The sequence below is a fragment of the Lissotriton vulgaris genome, chromosome 11, assembly GCF_964263255.1.
Source record: "Lissotriton vulgaris chromosome 11, aLisVul1.2, whole genome shotgun sequence".
Classification (NCBI taxonomy): domain Eukaryota; kingdom Metazoa; phylum Chordata; class Amphibia; order Caudata; family Salamandridae; genus Lissotriton; species Lissotriton vulgaris.
In genome coordinates this window covers 43,498,278-43,511,657 of record NC_141699.1, presented here as the reverse complement: position 1 = coordinate 43,511,657, position 13,380 = coordinate 43,498,278, and the positions used below count along the sequence as shown (strand labels likewise).

The window sequence follows — 13,380 nt, the reverse complement described above, 5'->3', positions numbered from 1 at the left end:
GTTATATGAGATAGTGTGTGGACAGATGGAGAAGGCCCTTTGCCTAGCTTTTCTTTCTTTTTCCACTGCTGGTATTCTGGCTGTGGGTGTGCTGTTAGCCACCGGAGCCAGTCAGACACAGGAGGTGCTCACATCCTGAAGAATGTAGAATGTTATCCACGGCCTGCAGTATCCGCTCCTTTACGATGGGCCTCGCAGGACCAAAGATGAATATCGAAATAAACTCAAGTCTAGTTTACTTTACTTCCGTTCAAAATTGCAACCAATATAACAACGATAAAAGTCTGGAAATTAATACACACCTTTAATACGATAACACCATTCATTTTAGAAGCACATCACTTTAAACAAATATGTATATATATCACTTTTTTCATAGTTTAATAAAAATTCAAAATATAATATCTCTGCTGCTTGGAAAAGTATTACAATGCATCAAGACAATCTAAGAGAAAAAAACAACTGCTTTACAGCTCATAACATTTCAACTTTTGAAACTGGAGCAATTCCATTTTTGTGACTAGACAAAAATAATTTGCAGAAAAATGTTACAGGCATCATAGTCTGGGCTAAGACATTGCTGCCAGGGTCACGGCAGCACATACTTTTATTGATGGGTGGCGCAAGCTCTTCTTACGGAGGACTGACGCTCTTTAGGCCAACTGGGAAAGCTTCACCCTTTGCTCCTGGGACATAAAGCTGCTTTCGTGGTAATTGACATACAGCCACAAAGCAGATGTCCCTGTGATCAAGCAGTGTGTGCCCATCACCCCATCCATGCTTATGCACACAGTTTACTTACAAAACAGGCCTTGAAACCGTGTGCTCACATACAGTTCTGTGGGGAGGCCACCTGGGTCTTTAATACACTGGCCAATCATCGCACTACTTTGAGAAAGCCACGTGGTGATTGGCCAATATACTGAAGTTATGCACTTGCTTTTTAGGTCGAGCATTCGAGGCCTCTTGTATATACTTATATGTGTATGCACTTTGTGGGCTCTGGAGATCAGCCCTAGGATTTGTCTGCTTCCGCTTACAGACTTTTTTTTATGTTCAACTGCCTCTATTTACCTGTCTTTATAGAAAACAACCAGCAGAGGTCAGTAAAATACCAGAATCACTTTAGCATTCTCTAGATTCCAGTCCATAGAAATATTCTTCCATGTGCACCCGTAGACAATATTTTTTTCAAATATTGTATTTTCAGTGATATGACCACCCAAGGCCCTGATTTTATATTAAAACAGAGCTTCGGACTGTACCATTTCCCAGTGAAAGGCAATATTTCTCTCCATGTGGTCCCATACCTGGCGTGTCACGCAGTTTGGTGCTTACTTTCATTTCATGTTAACTCCATGGCTGCTAAGGCAATTCCCCTTCTGTGCTGGGAATTGCTATTTTACATTATTCATGACGAGCTGGGCTCGTCATCAGCGTGCGAGGAGGCTAGGCCATGACGAGCCCAGCTCGTCATCAGCTTGGAAGGGGTTAAAGAACAGGAGATGTGTCCGTGCCCAGGCTAATGTGCTGCATAGGTAAAAACATATAAAGTCCCAAGGGCGAGACCGATTGCAAGACAAATGCTTGTTCTAAGATACAGCTACTTTACTCATCACTAGAAGGGGCCTCACAAGGCCATAATGTACAACAACAAGGATGAGATGCGAAGGAAGGTGATGTAGTGTGGGACATCATAACAAGTGCTGACGTGAAGCGCCAGGTCCGGGCACCCTGTGCTCACATGCAAAGCAGTGGACTGCCAGCATGGGCCTTCAACCCACTGACCATTATTGATACAGCCTCTTGTAAACTTTGTGGCAATTGGCCAATTACTACAGCCTCATACTAGCCAGCAGGAAATCCATGCGAACATAGATGTCCCTCAAGTCTTGAGACTCCCCCTATGACCAGCCCGCAAACTACGAACCTGAAGATACGCTAAGAACTATTGTTTATTCCACGAGTCTATGCAGTGGTTTAAGGGATAAACTTTTGACTCTGGCTTCATTTCATTACTCCCAACAGACCACCAGACGGATCTGGCTACGACCTTCATCATATCTTTCATGGACTACAGTAACATCATTCACATTGGTTTTCCCAAAAAGCTCATCCCCAGGATAAACAAGGTAGAATGAGCCTTAATCTAAGCAGCAGGATCACAGGACTCCTGCACTACAGTGGCAGCCATCGGAAGCCAGGATGAAGTTCAAGCCACAAAGCTTTCTGGGAAAAATAAACAAAAACCTGTAGGAAGCTGGCTCTTTATAGTACACCTCAAGGAAAATGCTACTTGCCAGTATGCATCTGTTCTTGGCATGAAGAGCTGCAGAGTTACACACTGTGCATAGATCGCCACCTAGTGTTGGGCCCGGATGTTTGCAGTTGTTTTTGTCCTGAAAAGTCTTTGGAAGTCACGGGATAGGCGACTCCTCCTTTGGACAATAGTGCGCATGGGCATCGGCTGTATCCTTAGATTGTTTTTCGCCAGCAGGGGAATGATGGAGTTTGGTAAGAAACAGGAAGGATGCTCATGTAAGCTGTATCTAATTAAGATAATACTGGAACAGATAAAGGTAGCCGGGGAGGCCGGTGCGCGTGTGCAACTCTGCAGCTCTACATGCCAAGAACAGATGCACTGGTAAGTAGCATTTTCCGTTCGAGGGATATGAGCTGCAGATTGCACACCGTGCATAGATTGTATAGCAGTACCCACCTTAGCTGCGACCACCCTCATCTGTTGCAGTAGTTTGAAATAATGTTTTGAGAACAGCCTGGCCCACATTAGCTTGTTGTTTTGTTTGCACCTCTACACAATAGTGTTTTGTGAATGTGTGCGGTGTAGACCATGTAGCAGCTCTGCATATGTCATCTAGGGGAATGTTCCCTAAAAATGCCATTGAAGCCCCTGTCTTTCTATTAGAGTGGGCTTTAGGAGGAACAGATAACTTACATTTAGCTTTGTGGTAACAAATCTGTATGCATTTGACAATCGATCTAGCTATCCCAGATTTTGAAATGGGATTTCCCTTGTGTGGTGGTGAGAAAGACACAAAAAGTTGTTTTGTCTTACAAAAGGGTTGTGTCCTCTCTATGTAGTATAGCAACGCTCTTTTGACATCTAATGTGTGAAGAGCTCTTTCTGCGACTGTCTGTGGTTGCGAGAAGAAAACGAGCAGTTCCGCAGATTGATTGAGGTGGAAGGGAGAAAGGACCTTGGGCAGGAATTTTGGATTAGTACGGAGAACGACCTTATTCTGATGCATTTGCAAAAAGGGTTCTTGAATGGTTAGCGCTTGTAGTTCACTAACTGCGCAGAGACGTAATAGCTACTAAGAACGCAACCTTCCAGGTTATAAATTGTAATTCACATTTGTGTAGGGGTTAGAAGGGAGGCCCCATTAGCCATGTGAGACCAACGTTTAAATTCCACACAGGTGAAGGTGGTGCTCTGGGAGGAATTATTCTCTTAAGCCCTTCCATAAAGGCTTTAATGGCAGGTACTCTGATGAATATAGCTAGTAACTCCAGATGATTGATATGGAGTAATTTTTGTTGCGGTGTCCACCTGCCTTGCATGGTGTGTTGCAGTGGGTGGGCTCCCCTGCCGGAGACAGATGCGTCCACTGTCAAGATTATCTGAGGAACTGGCTCTAGGAACGGTCGTCCATTGGAAAGGTTTTTTGTGTTCCACCACTGCAGAGAGCGATGAGTCCGACCATCTACCAACACTAGGTCTGTTAAGTGACCTTAAGCCTGGTTCCATTGACGTGATAGGCACTCTTGTAGCGGACGCATTTGAAGTCTTGCATGGGGCACTAGGAAAATGCAAGAGCCATAATCCCTATGAGTTGCATGAACACTTGTGCTGGGAGGGAGTGTTGTAGCTGAAACTTTGTTAGGAGAGTTTGCATGCTGGCTATCCTTGCTGGGGTGGGATAAGCTAGCGCTGTTGAGGTGTTTATTGTGGCACCGAGGTACTGTTGTACTTTGGATGTCTGTAGATGAGACTTGGTGTGGTTTATTGTGAACCCCAAGTTGTGGAATAGCTGGATGGTGGCATGGGTGTGTTTTACGCATTGATTGAGTGAGCTGGCTTTTAGGAGCCAGTCGTCGAGGTACGGGAAGACATGGATGTGCTGTCTTCGTAAATGTGCTGCCACTACTGCCAAGCACTTGGTGAACACCCTTGGTGCTGTTGTGACTCAGAATGGAAGTACTTTGAATTGATAGTGATGCCCGTCTAATACAAATCTGAGATACTTCCTGTGAGCTTTGTGAATGGGAATGTGGAAGTATGGGTCCTTGAGGTCTAGAGTAGCCAGGAAGTTGTCTTGTAACAAGAGAGGAAGGACTTGCTGGAGTGTGACCATGTGAAAATGGTCTGACTGGATGTATATGTTTAGCGGTCTGTGGTCCAGAATAGGCCTTAGAGAGCCGTCTTTCTTTGGGATAAGAAAGTATAGTGAGTAAACTCCCTTGTTTTGCTGGTGCAGAGGAACTGGTTCTATTGCACTTTTTTGTAGAAAAGATATTACTTCTTGTTTTAACAGTGATAGATGTTCTCGTGAAATTGGACACTGTTTGGGTGGGATGTTTGGGGGGGTAGGTGTTAGTTCTAGACAGTAACCTGACTGAATAATTTGTCGAACCCACCTGTCTGATGTGATGTTGATTGAGGCAGGAAGGAATTGTTGCAGTCTTACCCCCCCCCCCCCCCCTCGAGGAGTGGAATGTTGGGAGGGAAGGGGAGGAAAGTCATTCGGTAGGGGTAGAGGCAGAGCGGGAGTTGTTAGTTTTGCCTCTGCCTTTGTTGTGGTTACCCCTGTAATCCCCTCTCTGGTAGCCCTTGGTGAATGTGGATTGGCCAGCGGTTTTGTAGGAAGAGGAGGGACTTTCTAAGGAGTAGCCTCTTGTGTTGCCTCTGTACGGTGAGCGACAAAAAGAACGTCTGGGAGCTTGGAGCTGCAAGTCTCCCATGGATTTTGCTGTATTGGTGTCTTTCTTCATTTGTTCCAAAGACACGTCAACATTAGGACCACATAAATGTGTCTCATCAAATGGCTGATTAAGGATGGAGTTTTGTACCTCAGGTTTAAAACCTGAAATACGTAGCCAGGCATGTCTACGTAGTAAGGTGCTGGTATTGATTGCCCTTGAGACAGTATCTGCAGCGTCCAGGGCACAACGGATGGAAGTATTAGTGATATTTTTACCTTCTTGTATAAGTTCATTAGCCCTGTTTTTTTATTTGTCTGGTAGGTGCTGCATTAGGGACTCTAGTTCATCATAATGTGCCCGGTCGTATCTTGCCAGCAAGGCTTGGGTGTTGGCAATGCGCCAGATGCTAGCTGCTTGTGCCGCAGTTCTTTTGCCGGAGGCGTCAAGGAGCTTAGATTCTTTGTCTGGTGGTAAGGCTTCCCCTGTTTTGGAATTAGCACGTTTACGTGCATTGGACACCACTAAAGAATCCAATTGTGCTGGGCCTTTATTATAAACAGGGTCTGCAGGGGCAGCTATTGTTTCTCAATGCGAGGATTGAGGACCCTAGCTCTAACTGGGTCTTTAAAAACCTCTTTTGCGTGCTTGATAACGCCCTTGAGCATTGGTAAAATGGCAGTAGACCTTTGTGTGTTGTCAAAAGTGTCTAATAGGAAGTCTTCCTCCACCGCATCAGTGTGTGAGTCTACCCCATGATATTGTGCAGCCCTTTGTACTAGTAGGTTGAAACCTATGGTGTCCTCTGGTGGGGAAGGTTTGGAAGGGTATACATCATCGTGTGGGACGTAAGGCACATCAGGGGTGTTGTAATCATCCCATGGATTAGGTGACTGAGGGGGACTATTAGTCCGTGCTGGGTAATGTGCACGCCCACATTCATAATCAGAATCTGTGTGTACATCATCGTCTGGATTAGGAGATGGTGTAGGTGAATGATGTGGTGTAGGAGGAGGAACAGTATGGGCAGGTGGTGGAGAAGGGACCCTTAATGGAGAGGTTGCAATGTCTCTCTTCTTTGCAGGGGGAGGAGGTGCTGGCGCCTCAAGTGGTCTCTTTTTAGAGCTGAGAGTTAATTGTTTAGTTTTAGGATCCTTTACAAGAGTTTTTTGGAGTGGATCCGGTGTAAAAAGTTCCTGTGAGCAGGGCACATCCTTTGGCATCTAAATTTTCGGCCAACTTACAGGGTGTGTGTCTTGTCGGTACTGGGTCGGCACCGGAAGTAGGCTGGCTTGAGCCCGGGCCGCTTGAAGGCTTTATGGGCTTCTTTCCCGGCCCAAAGGCCGAGCGTTGGAAGCAGTCTCTCGCAGTCTCTCGGTGTGCACCCGAGCCCGAAGGTGAGGTTGTGACCAAAGCCTTTTTTGAGGGTGTTGAGGAAGGGGTGGGGTCGACGGTCTTACTTACGACCTGTTGAGCTGGAGTGACTTCCTCGACGTTGGGAGTCTTCGGCATCTGAAGATCCGATACTCTCCTCGGCGTGCTGGAGTTCTGGCACGTCGACGCCTTCTTCGAAGATGTGGTCGAGGATCGAAGCTGACGAGCGAGCCATAGTTCTTCGAGCTAGTCGGTCCCGAATGGTCTTCTTGGAGCGGAATGAGGCACACGCCAAACAGTCTTTGGCCTCGTGCTCCGGTGAAAGGTAAAGGTTGCACACATCATGTAGGTCGGTGTGGGGAAACTTCGACCCACATTGAGGACACTTTTTGAATGACGTCCTTTCCATGAGCCAGAAAGTGATGCCTAGGTAGGCCCGAAGGCCTTCGTCGACGACCGGAATCAAAGACTTCGAAGTGGTAGGGAATCGCGTTGATGTGAAGCGTGATTGAAACAATACGGTCGAACTGGGTGAGGATTGCGCGCCGAAGGAAGGAATATGCTACTTACCAGTATGCATCTGTTCTTGGCATGTAGGGCTGCTGACATTCATATCTGTGCATAGATCGCCGCCTAGTGTTGGGTCCGGATGATTGCACATTGTTGTCCTGGAAGAGTCTTCGAAGTATCACGAGATAGGTGGCTCCTCCCCTGGACTACAGTGCGCATGGGCATCCTCTCCATCCCCAGATTGTTTTTCGCCATTGTGGCAGAGATGGAGTGTAATACTGAAAGTGATGACCATGCCTGAAAATGATTTTGAGTGCTACAGCTGCGACAGGCACCGGGGAGGAGGGCGGGCGATATGAATGTCAGCAGCCCTACATGCCAAGAACAGATGCATACTGGTAAGTATCATATTCCGTTCGAGGCATGTGGGCTGCTGAATTCATATCTGTGCATAGAATAAATAGCAGTTACCTCCTTAGCGGCGGTTGCCCGTGCCAGCTGCAGCAGTCTGAAAGAGAGTTCTGAGAACAGCCTGTCCTACAGCGGCTTGCTGTTTGGAGTGTACATCTACGCAGTAGTGTTTGGTAAATGTATGTATGGTGGTCCATGTGGCTGCTCTACATATATCCTCTAGAGGAATGTTACCTAGGAAAGCCATGGATGCCCCTAGCTTGCATGTGGAATGCGCTCTTGGGGGAACTGTTAAAGTGTGTTTAGCCTTTTGATAACAGATTTGTATGCATTTAACAATCCATCTGGCTATACCTGATTTGGAAATAGGGTTGCCTTTGTGTTGTGGAGAGAAGGCAACAAACAGTTGTTTAGTCTTTCTAAAGTCTTGTGTCCAGTCGATGTAATACAGGAGAGCTATTTTGACATCTAAGGTGTGCAGTGCTCGGTCTGCCACTGAATCTGGGTTTGGAAAGAAAACTGACAGTTCTATGGTTTGATTAATGTGGAACTGCGAGACCACCTTAGGCATGAATTTGGGGTTGGTGCGCAGCACTACCCTATTAGCATGAATTTGTAGGAAGGGCTCTTGAATTGTCAGGGCTTGAAGCTCACTGACTCTTCGTAGCGATGTGATGGCTATTAGAAAAGCCACTTTCCATGTAAGAGACTGTTTTTTGCAATGTTCACCCCGAGTGTGCGGGGGTGAGTCCCAGGCTCTCCACACCACTGGAGTCAAGCTATCCAGGCTGAAGAAGGCTGATAGCCAGAAACCGGTCCTTGGATGCTTGATTCCGGTCTGGGAAAGACATGGCTTGGTAGTTCGGACTGGACTGTTCCCATGAGGCACAGGGTCAGAGCTGATTTGCATATAGCCAGTGTCTAACCCAGGGTGGTGTGGAGTGCAAAAAAACGATGGATTTAGGCCCAGATCCTTGTACTGGGGTGAATGTATGACATTGTTCTACATTCTGTCCATCAACTGTGTTTTTTGCAATTTTCACCCCGAGTGTGCTGGGTATACTCAGACGTGAGTCCCAGGCTCTCCACACCACTGGAGTCAAGCTATCCAGGCTGAAGAAGCCTGATAGCCAGAAACCGGTCCTTGGATGCTTGATTCCGGTCTGGGAAAGACATGGCTTGGTAGTTCGGACTGGACTGTTCCCATGAGGCACAGGGTCAGAGCTGATTTGCATGTAGCCAGTGTCTAACCCAGGGTGGTGTGGAGTGCAAAAAAACGATGGATTTAGGCCCAGATCCTTGTACTGGGGTGAATGTATGACATTGTTCAACATTCTGTCCATCAACTGTGTTTTTTGCAATTTTCAATGGTTAGAGCGGCATACCCTGATGCAGAGGTCTAGCCCGGGACCAGGGTTCAATTCCCCGCCTCGGCGGGTCTTGGGCTCAAAATTCCACAGACCTGATAATTCTCGCCTCAGTGCCTATTCAAATCATGGAGTCCCACTCTGCAACTCTGGGCAATAGCTTGCTTAATCTCCACAACGGCCCCCACAACGCAAAGGATGCCTGGCCTTCACCCTAGGGGTGCCCAGGAGTGGACGCCTCACAGGGAAAGCCAGGACGGGTTCCACAGCGGTATTCGTACAAGCGCCTTGAGACCCTTGCGGGTGAGTAGTGCGCTATACAAGTATCACTTTACTTACTATTTACTATAAAGGTAGCCGGAAAGGCGGGTGGGCGTGTGTAACTCTGCAGTTCTACATGCCAAGAACAGATGCATACTGGTAAGTAGCATTTTCCGTTTGAGGCATAGGAGTTGCAGATCACACACTGTGCATAGATTGCATAGCAGTACCCCCTTTTAGAGGCGACCACCCGTATCTATTGCAGTAGTTTGAAACAGTGTTTTGAGTACAGTCTGGCCCACAGTATCTTGTTATTTGGGTTGCACATCTACACAATAGTGTTTAGTGAATGTGTGCGGTGTAGACCATGTAGCTGCTTTGCAGATCTCATCTAAGGCAGTGTTTCCCAAACTGGGGTCCGCGGACCCCCAGGAGTCCGTGACACATTTCCAGGGGGCCCGTAGGCAACAGTTTTAAAAGCACAGAAAAGTTTCTAGTATAATTAGCAGCTTCCCAGCAATAATAAATGTGTCAAGATAATGCCAGTGATTAATGTACCTGCTGGAGCGTGAGGGGAGTTTTGTTCAGTGGCAACTTTGACTTAACTAATATAGCACAGTGGGTTAATGTGCCTACTGCAAAGAACGTATAACATACATTTTAAAAAGCAGTATTTTATGTGCATAGGTTCGTGGTTACTGCTTTTGTCACAGAAATTCTTTTGTTACTGTGCACTTCATAAGTGACAATCGTAATGTAACAGAAGGACCTATAAACTGTCATCAAAGAGCTGCTTGCAAACTGCATGGTACCAGTTAGTAGCTTATGTTTTGTCCCAGTTATTCATTATCCTGATGCTGCTAAAAAGATTTATTTGGGTGGAAATACATTTTTAATGTTAAAGTCAGTGCTAGCCACTGTGTTATGCTCTGAATCCTGAGTTTGCGCTTTTCCAGACCAAGCACTCTTTAAACATTTTATATACACACTGATTTACATGTCTGATTCAATGTCTCTATATGTGTGTAATGTAAAGTGCTCTGACATCCTACAATGGTATGAGAGATGCTATAAAACAAATGAAATACATGTGACAGAGGGGCTATTTCTTCAATATAAAATACTAAGGGCCAGATGTATGATCCGTTTTTAGATGCACGAACGGGTTCGTGAACCCGTTTGCGCATGCAAAAACCTATTGGGCCATGAACATTGCCTATTTCGCGAGTCGCAATTTGTTCGCAACTCGCTAATAGGTTTTGCAACTTGCTATTTAGAAGGGGCATTCCCTTCCAAATAGTGAGTCTCAAAACCATGTTCAAATGTTTTGCAGTCGCACAACACTCTCAATTCTCACCTACTTCAAGTAGATGGTAATGCATTCGCAAATGGGAAGGGGTCCCCAGGGGACCCCTTCCCTTTTGCAAATGCATGCAAAATTATTTTTTAGGGCAGGCAGTGGTCCCAGGGACCTCTGCCTGCCCTTTGAAAATGAAACGAAAACGTTTCATTTTCTTTTTTCTTAAATGCATGTTAAAGGGGCTGCATTTTTTTTTTAACTGCTTTATTTAAAAGCTGTCCCACACATGGTGGCCTGCAGAGCCCAGCAGGCCACCATATCTGGGAGGGCTGGCATTCCCAATGGGCTCGCAAATTGCGAGAGGCTCATTAATATTAATGAACCTAGCAATTTGCGACCCCCATTGGGAATCTCAAACAGTGTTAAACACACTGTTGTACATTTCATTTAGCAACTCGCAATTTGCCACTCGTAATGTGTCGCCAATTGCGAGGCGCTAAATGAAATGGTTGTACATCTGGCCCCAAAATACTTAGCACTTAGAGTATTTATTTTGTGTGCACACGTGTATTTTTTTCGAATTACTGTTTTAATATTTGAAATTTAACTCATACAAATTGCTTGAGGGTCCCCGGCTTCCAGTGGTGACTCAATGGGGGTCCTCAGGAGTCAAAAGTTTGGGAACCACTGATCTAAGGGAATGTTTCCTAAAATGTCATTGAAGCCCCTATGTTTCTAGTAGAGTGGGCTTTAGGAGGAACAGATAATGTACGTTTAGCTTTGTGGTAGCAAATCTGTATGCATTTGACAATCCATCTAGCTATCCGAGATTTTGATATGGGGTTGCCCTTGTGAGGTGGTGAGAAAGACACAAAGTTGTTTGGTTTTGCGAAAAGGTTGTGTTATCTCAATGTAGTAAAGCAATGCTCGTTCGACATCTAAAGTATGAAGAGCTGTTTCTGCTACTGTCTGTGGCTGCGAAAAGAATACGGGCAGGTCTACAGATTGATTTAGATGGAAGGGCGAAATGACTTTTGGAAGGAATTTAGGATTAGTACGGATAACAACCTTATTATGATGCATTTGCAGAAAAAGTTCTTGAATGGTTAATGCTTGTAGCTCACTAACTCTTCTGAGAGAAGTAATAGCTACTAGGAAAGCAACTTTCCAGGTTAAGAATTGCAACTCACATTTATGAAAAGGTTCGAAGGGAGGTCCCTTTAACCATGTGAGAACAATGTTTAAATTCCACACAGGTGAAGGTGGTGCTCTGGGAGGAATTATTCTTTTGAGGCCTTCCATAAAAGCCTTTATGGCAGGTACTCTAAAAACTGCTTGATGTTTATTTTGTAGGTATGCTGCAATGGCAGCAAGATGCAGTCTAATAGATGTGTACGCTAAGTTACATCTTTGGAGGTGTAGTAAGTATCCTATGATGTATTGAATAGACATATCTAGAGGATTGATGTCGTTATGGCAGTATAGAACAAAACGCTTCCACTTGGCTGCATAACATGCCCTAGTGGTGGGACGTCTAGCTTCTTTAATGACGTTCATACAGTCTGCAACTTGCACAAGGGGACACAACCCGCAACATGACGAGCAGCTTCTAATAATGACACACTGATACACTTGATGCACAACACTGGCTGGGAGGAGAAGTCGTCCTTCCAGAGCGCGATGCCTACCTTGGCACGAAGAGGCACAATACGGGATAAGAGCCCGATCAGGATGTCGGTGTAGACGCTTCTTTCATGAGCCTCGTCGATTATCACCACTCTGTACTTCAGAAGCAGGAAATCCTGAAAGAAATGGTTTTAGAAGTTACTTTAAGTAAATATAATGTCAGATCTACTGCAGGTAAGCACATATGAGAATTCTTTCCTCACACTTCAAAAGAAATCTAATTTCAATCAAATCCATGCAGCACAAACTGCCCAGCAATGTTTACCCATGCAATACGTCCAGCGTCGAAGGCCCAATGTACACGCAATGCTGTATATCAGATAAGCAACTATCGACATCAGACGAACAACGCAGACCTCCTTGACCTCAGTCACATTCGTGCTGCATTAGCATGAAATGCCCACTCATAACTCCAATGGGAGATAATGAAGGCATGCCCCGTACCATGAGATCAGATTAGCTGCACTTCCAACGGGTCATACGGGCCATACGGGCGCCCCTTGCATTCTGTATACACTTTGTGTTTGACATGTTACTTACTGTGTGGTTTAATTATATTTCACTGCAATAGTGTTTGTGTGTGGAGAAGCAGCACAAAGCTTCAGGGGGGTATTATTTTAGCACCAAGGTCTGAAATATTTTGATAATTCTTTAATTATGAATCCGCCCATTAAAACGTTTGAATTCTACAGATGAACCACGGAAGGGTACTGGGTACAGGAAGAGAAGTGGTTCCAGCAGAGACCCAGGAGTTCTCCTCAGACCTGCAGCCACAGACGTATTCAACAAAACATCACCCAGAGTCTGAGGCGAGCGAGAAAGATACCTTTTGAATCTCTTTCAGCAGCACCCCGTCCGTCATGAACTTCACACGGGTCTCACTTGTGACGTTCCCTTCGTATCGGATCTGATAGGACACCACTCTGGATTGAAGCAAGGGAGACAAGATGACGTGTTATGTTATGATGATCTACTTTCAGCAATCACCTGTGGGACGTTTAACGAGCAGTGCTTCTAATACAGGGAGGATTCAACAAGCAATCCGAACCGAGGCTTCATCCCACTAGACAGAAGGATGGATCATACAGATGAAGTGAAACATTCTCACTCTCTCTTCACCTACACATGAGATGCAGGGATGGACTGCACTGCCTCCTATAGGGATCTAGGGCCATCGGCACTTCGGGGCCTTGAGCACCTCCTGTCCTCATGCAGAGCGAGGGGCTGTGCACAGGTCGAAGGCTGCTGATATAACGGGATAAGTTACTCTGGTGACCGGGAGTACAGGAGGGAAGGACCATCTCGGTCCAAAACAGCAGCATTCGGTGGGCAATGTAAACTTTCATGGCTTATTTATTTGTGTGGCATTTCTAGACAAATCTGCTGTATATAAGGTGTGTGTATACATAGAAGTTGAAGCAGAAATAACATATTCTCACTGAAATCCAGAGGCTCAGCACATTCCCATAGAATCAAACAATCCCCAGCATGTACTCATTAGCGGCTGCTCGGCACTTTACAAGATACAAA

The 13,380-nt window shown here is 45.7% G+C and overlaps 1 protein-coding gene across 1 annotated transcript in view; it reads right to left on the bottom strand.

The window, feature by feature from the left end:
* Positions 1–13,380, bottom strand: part of DHX37 (DEAH-box helicase 37) — a 308,890-nt gene that overhangs the window by 183,935 nt on the left and 111,575 nt on the right. The window contains exons 8-9 of the mRNA XM_086942683.1: positions 12,677–12,773; positions 11,853–11,966 (exon numbers count right to left, since the gene is read on the bottom strand). Of these exons, the coding sequence (XP_086798809.1) occupies positions 11,853–11,966; positions 12,677–12,773 (211 nt within the window). The remainder of the gene's footprint in view (positions 1–11,852; positions 11,967–12,676; positions 12,774–13,380) is intronic.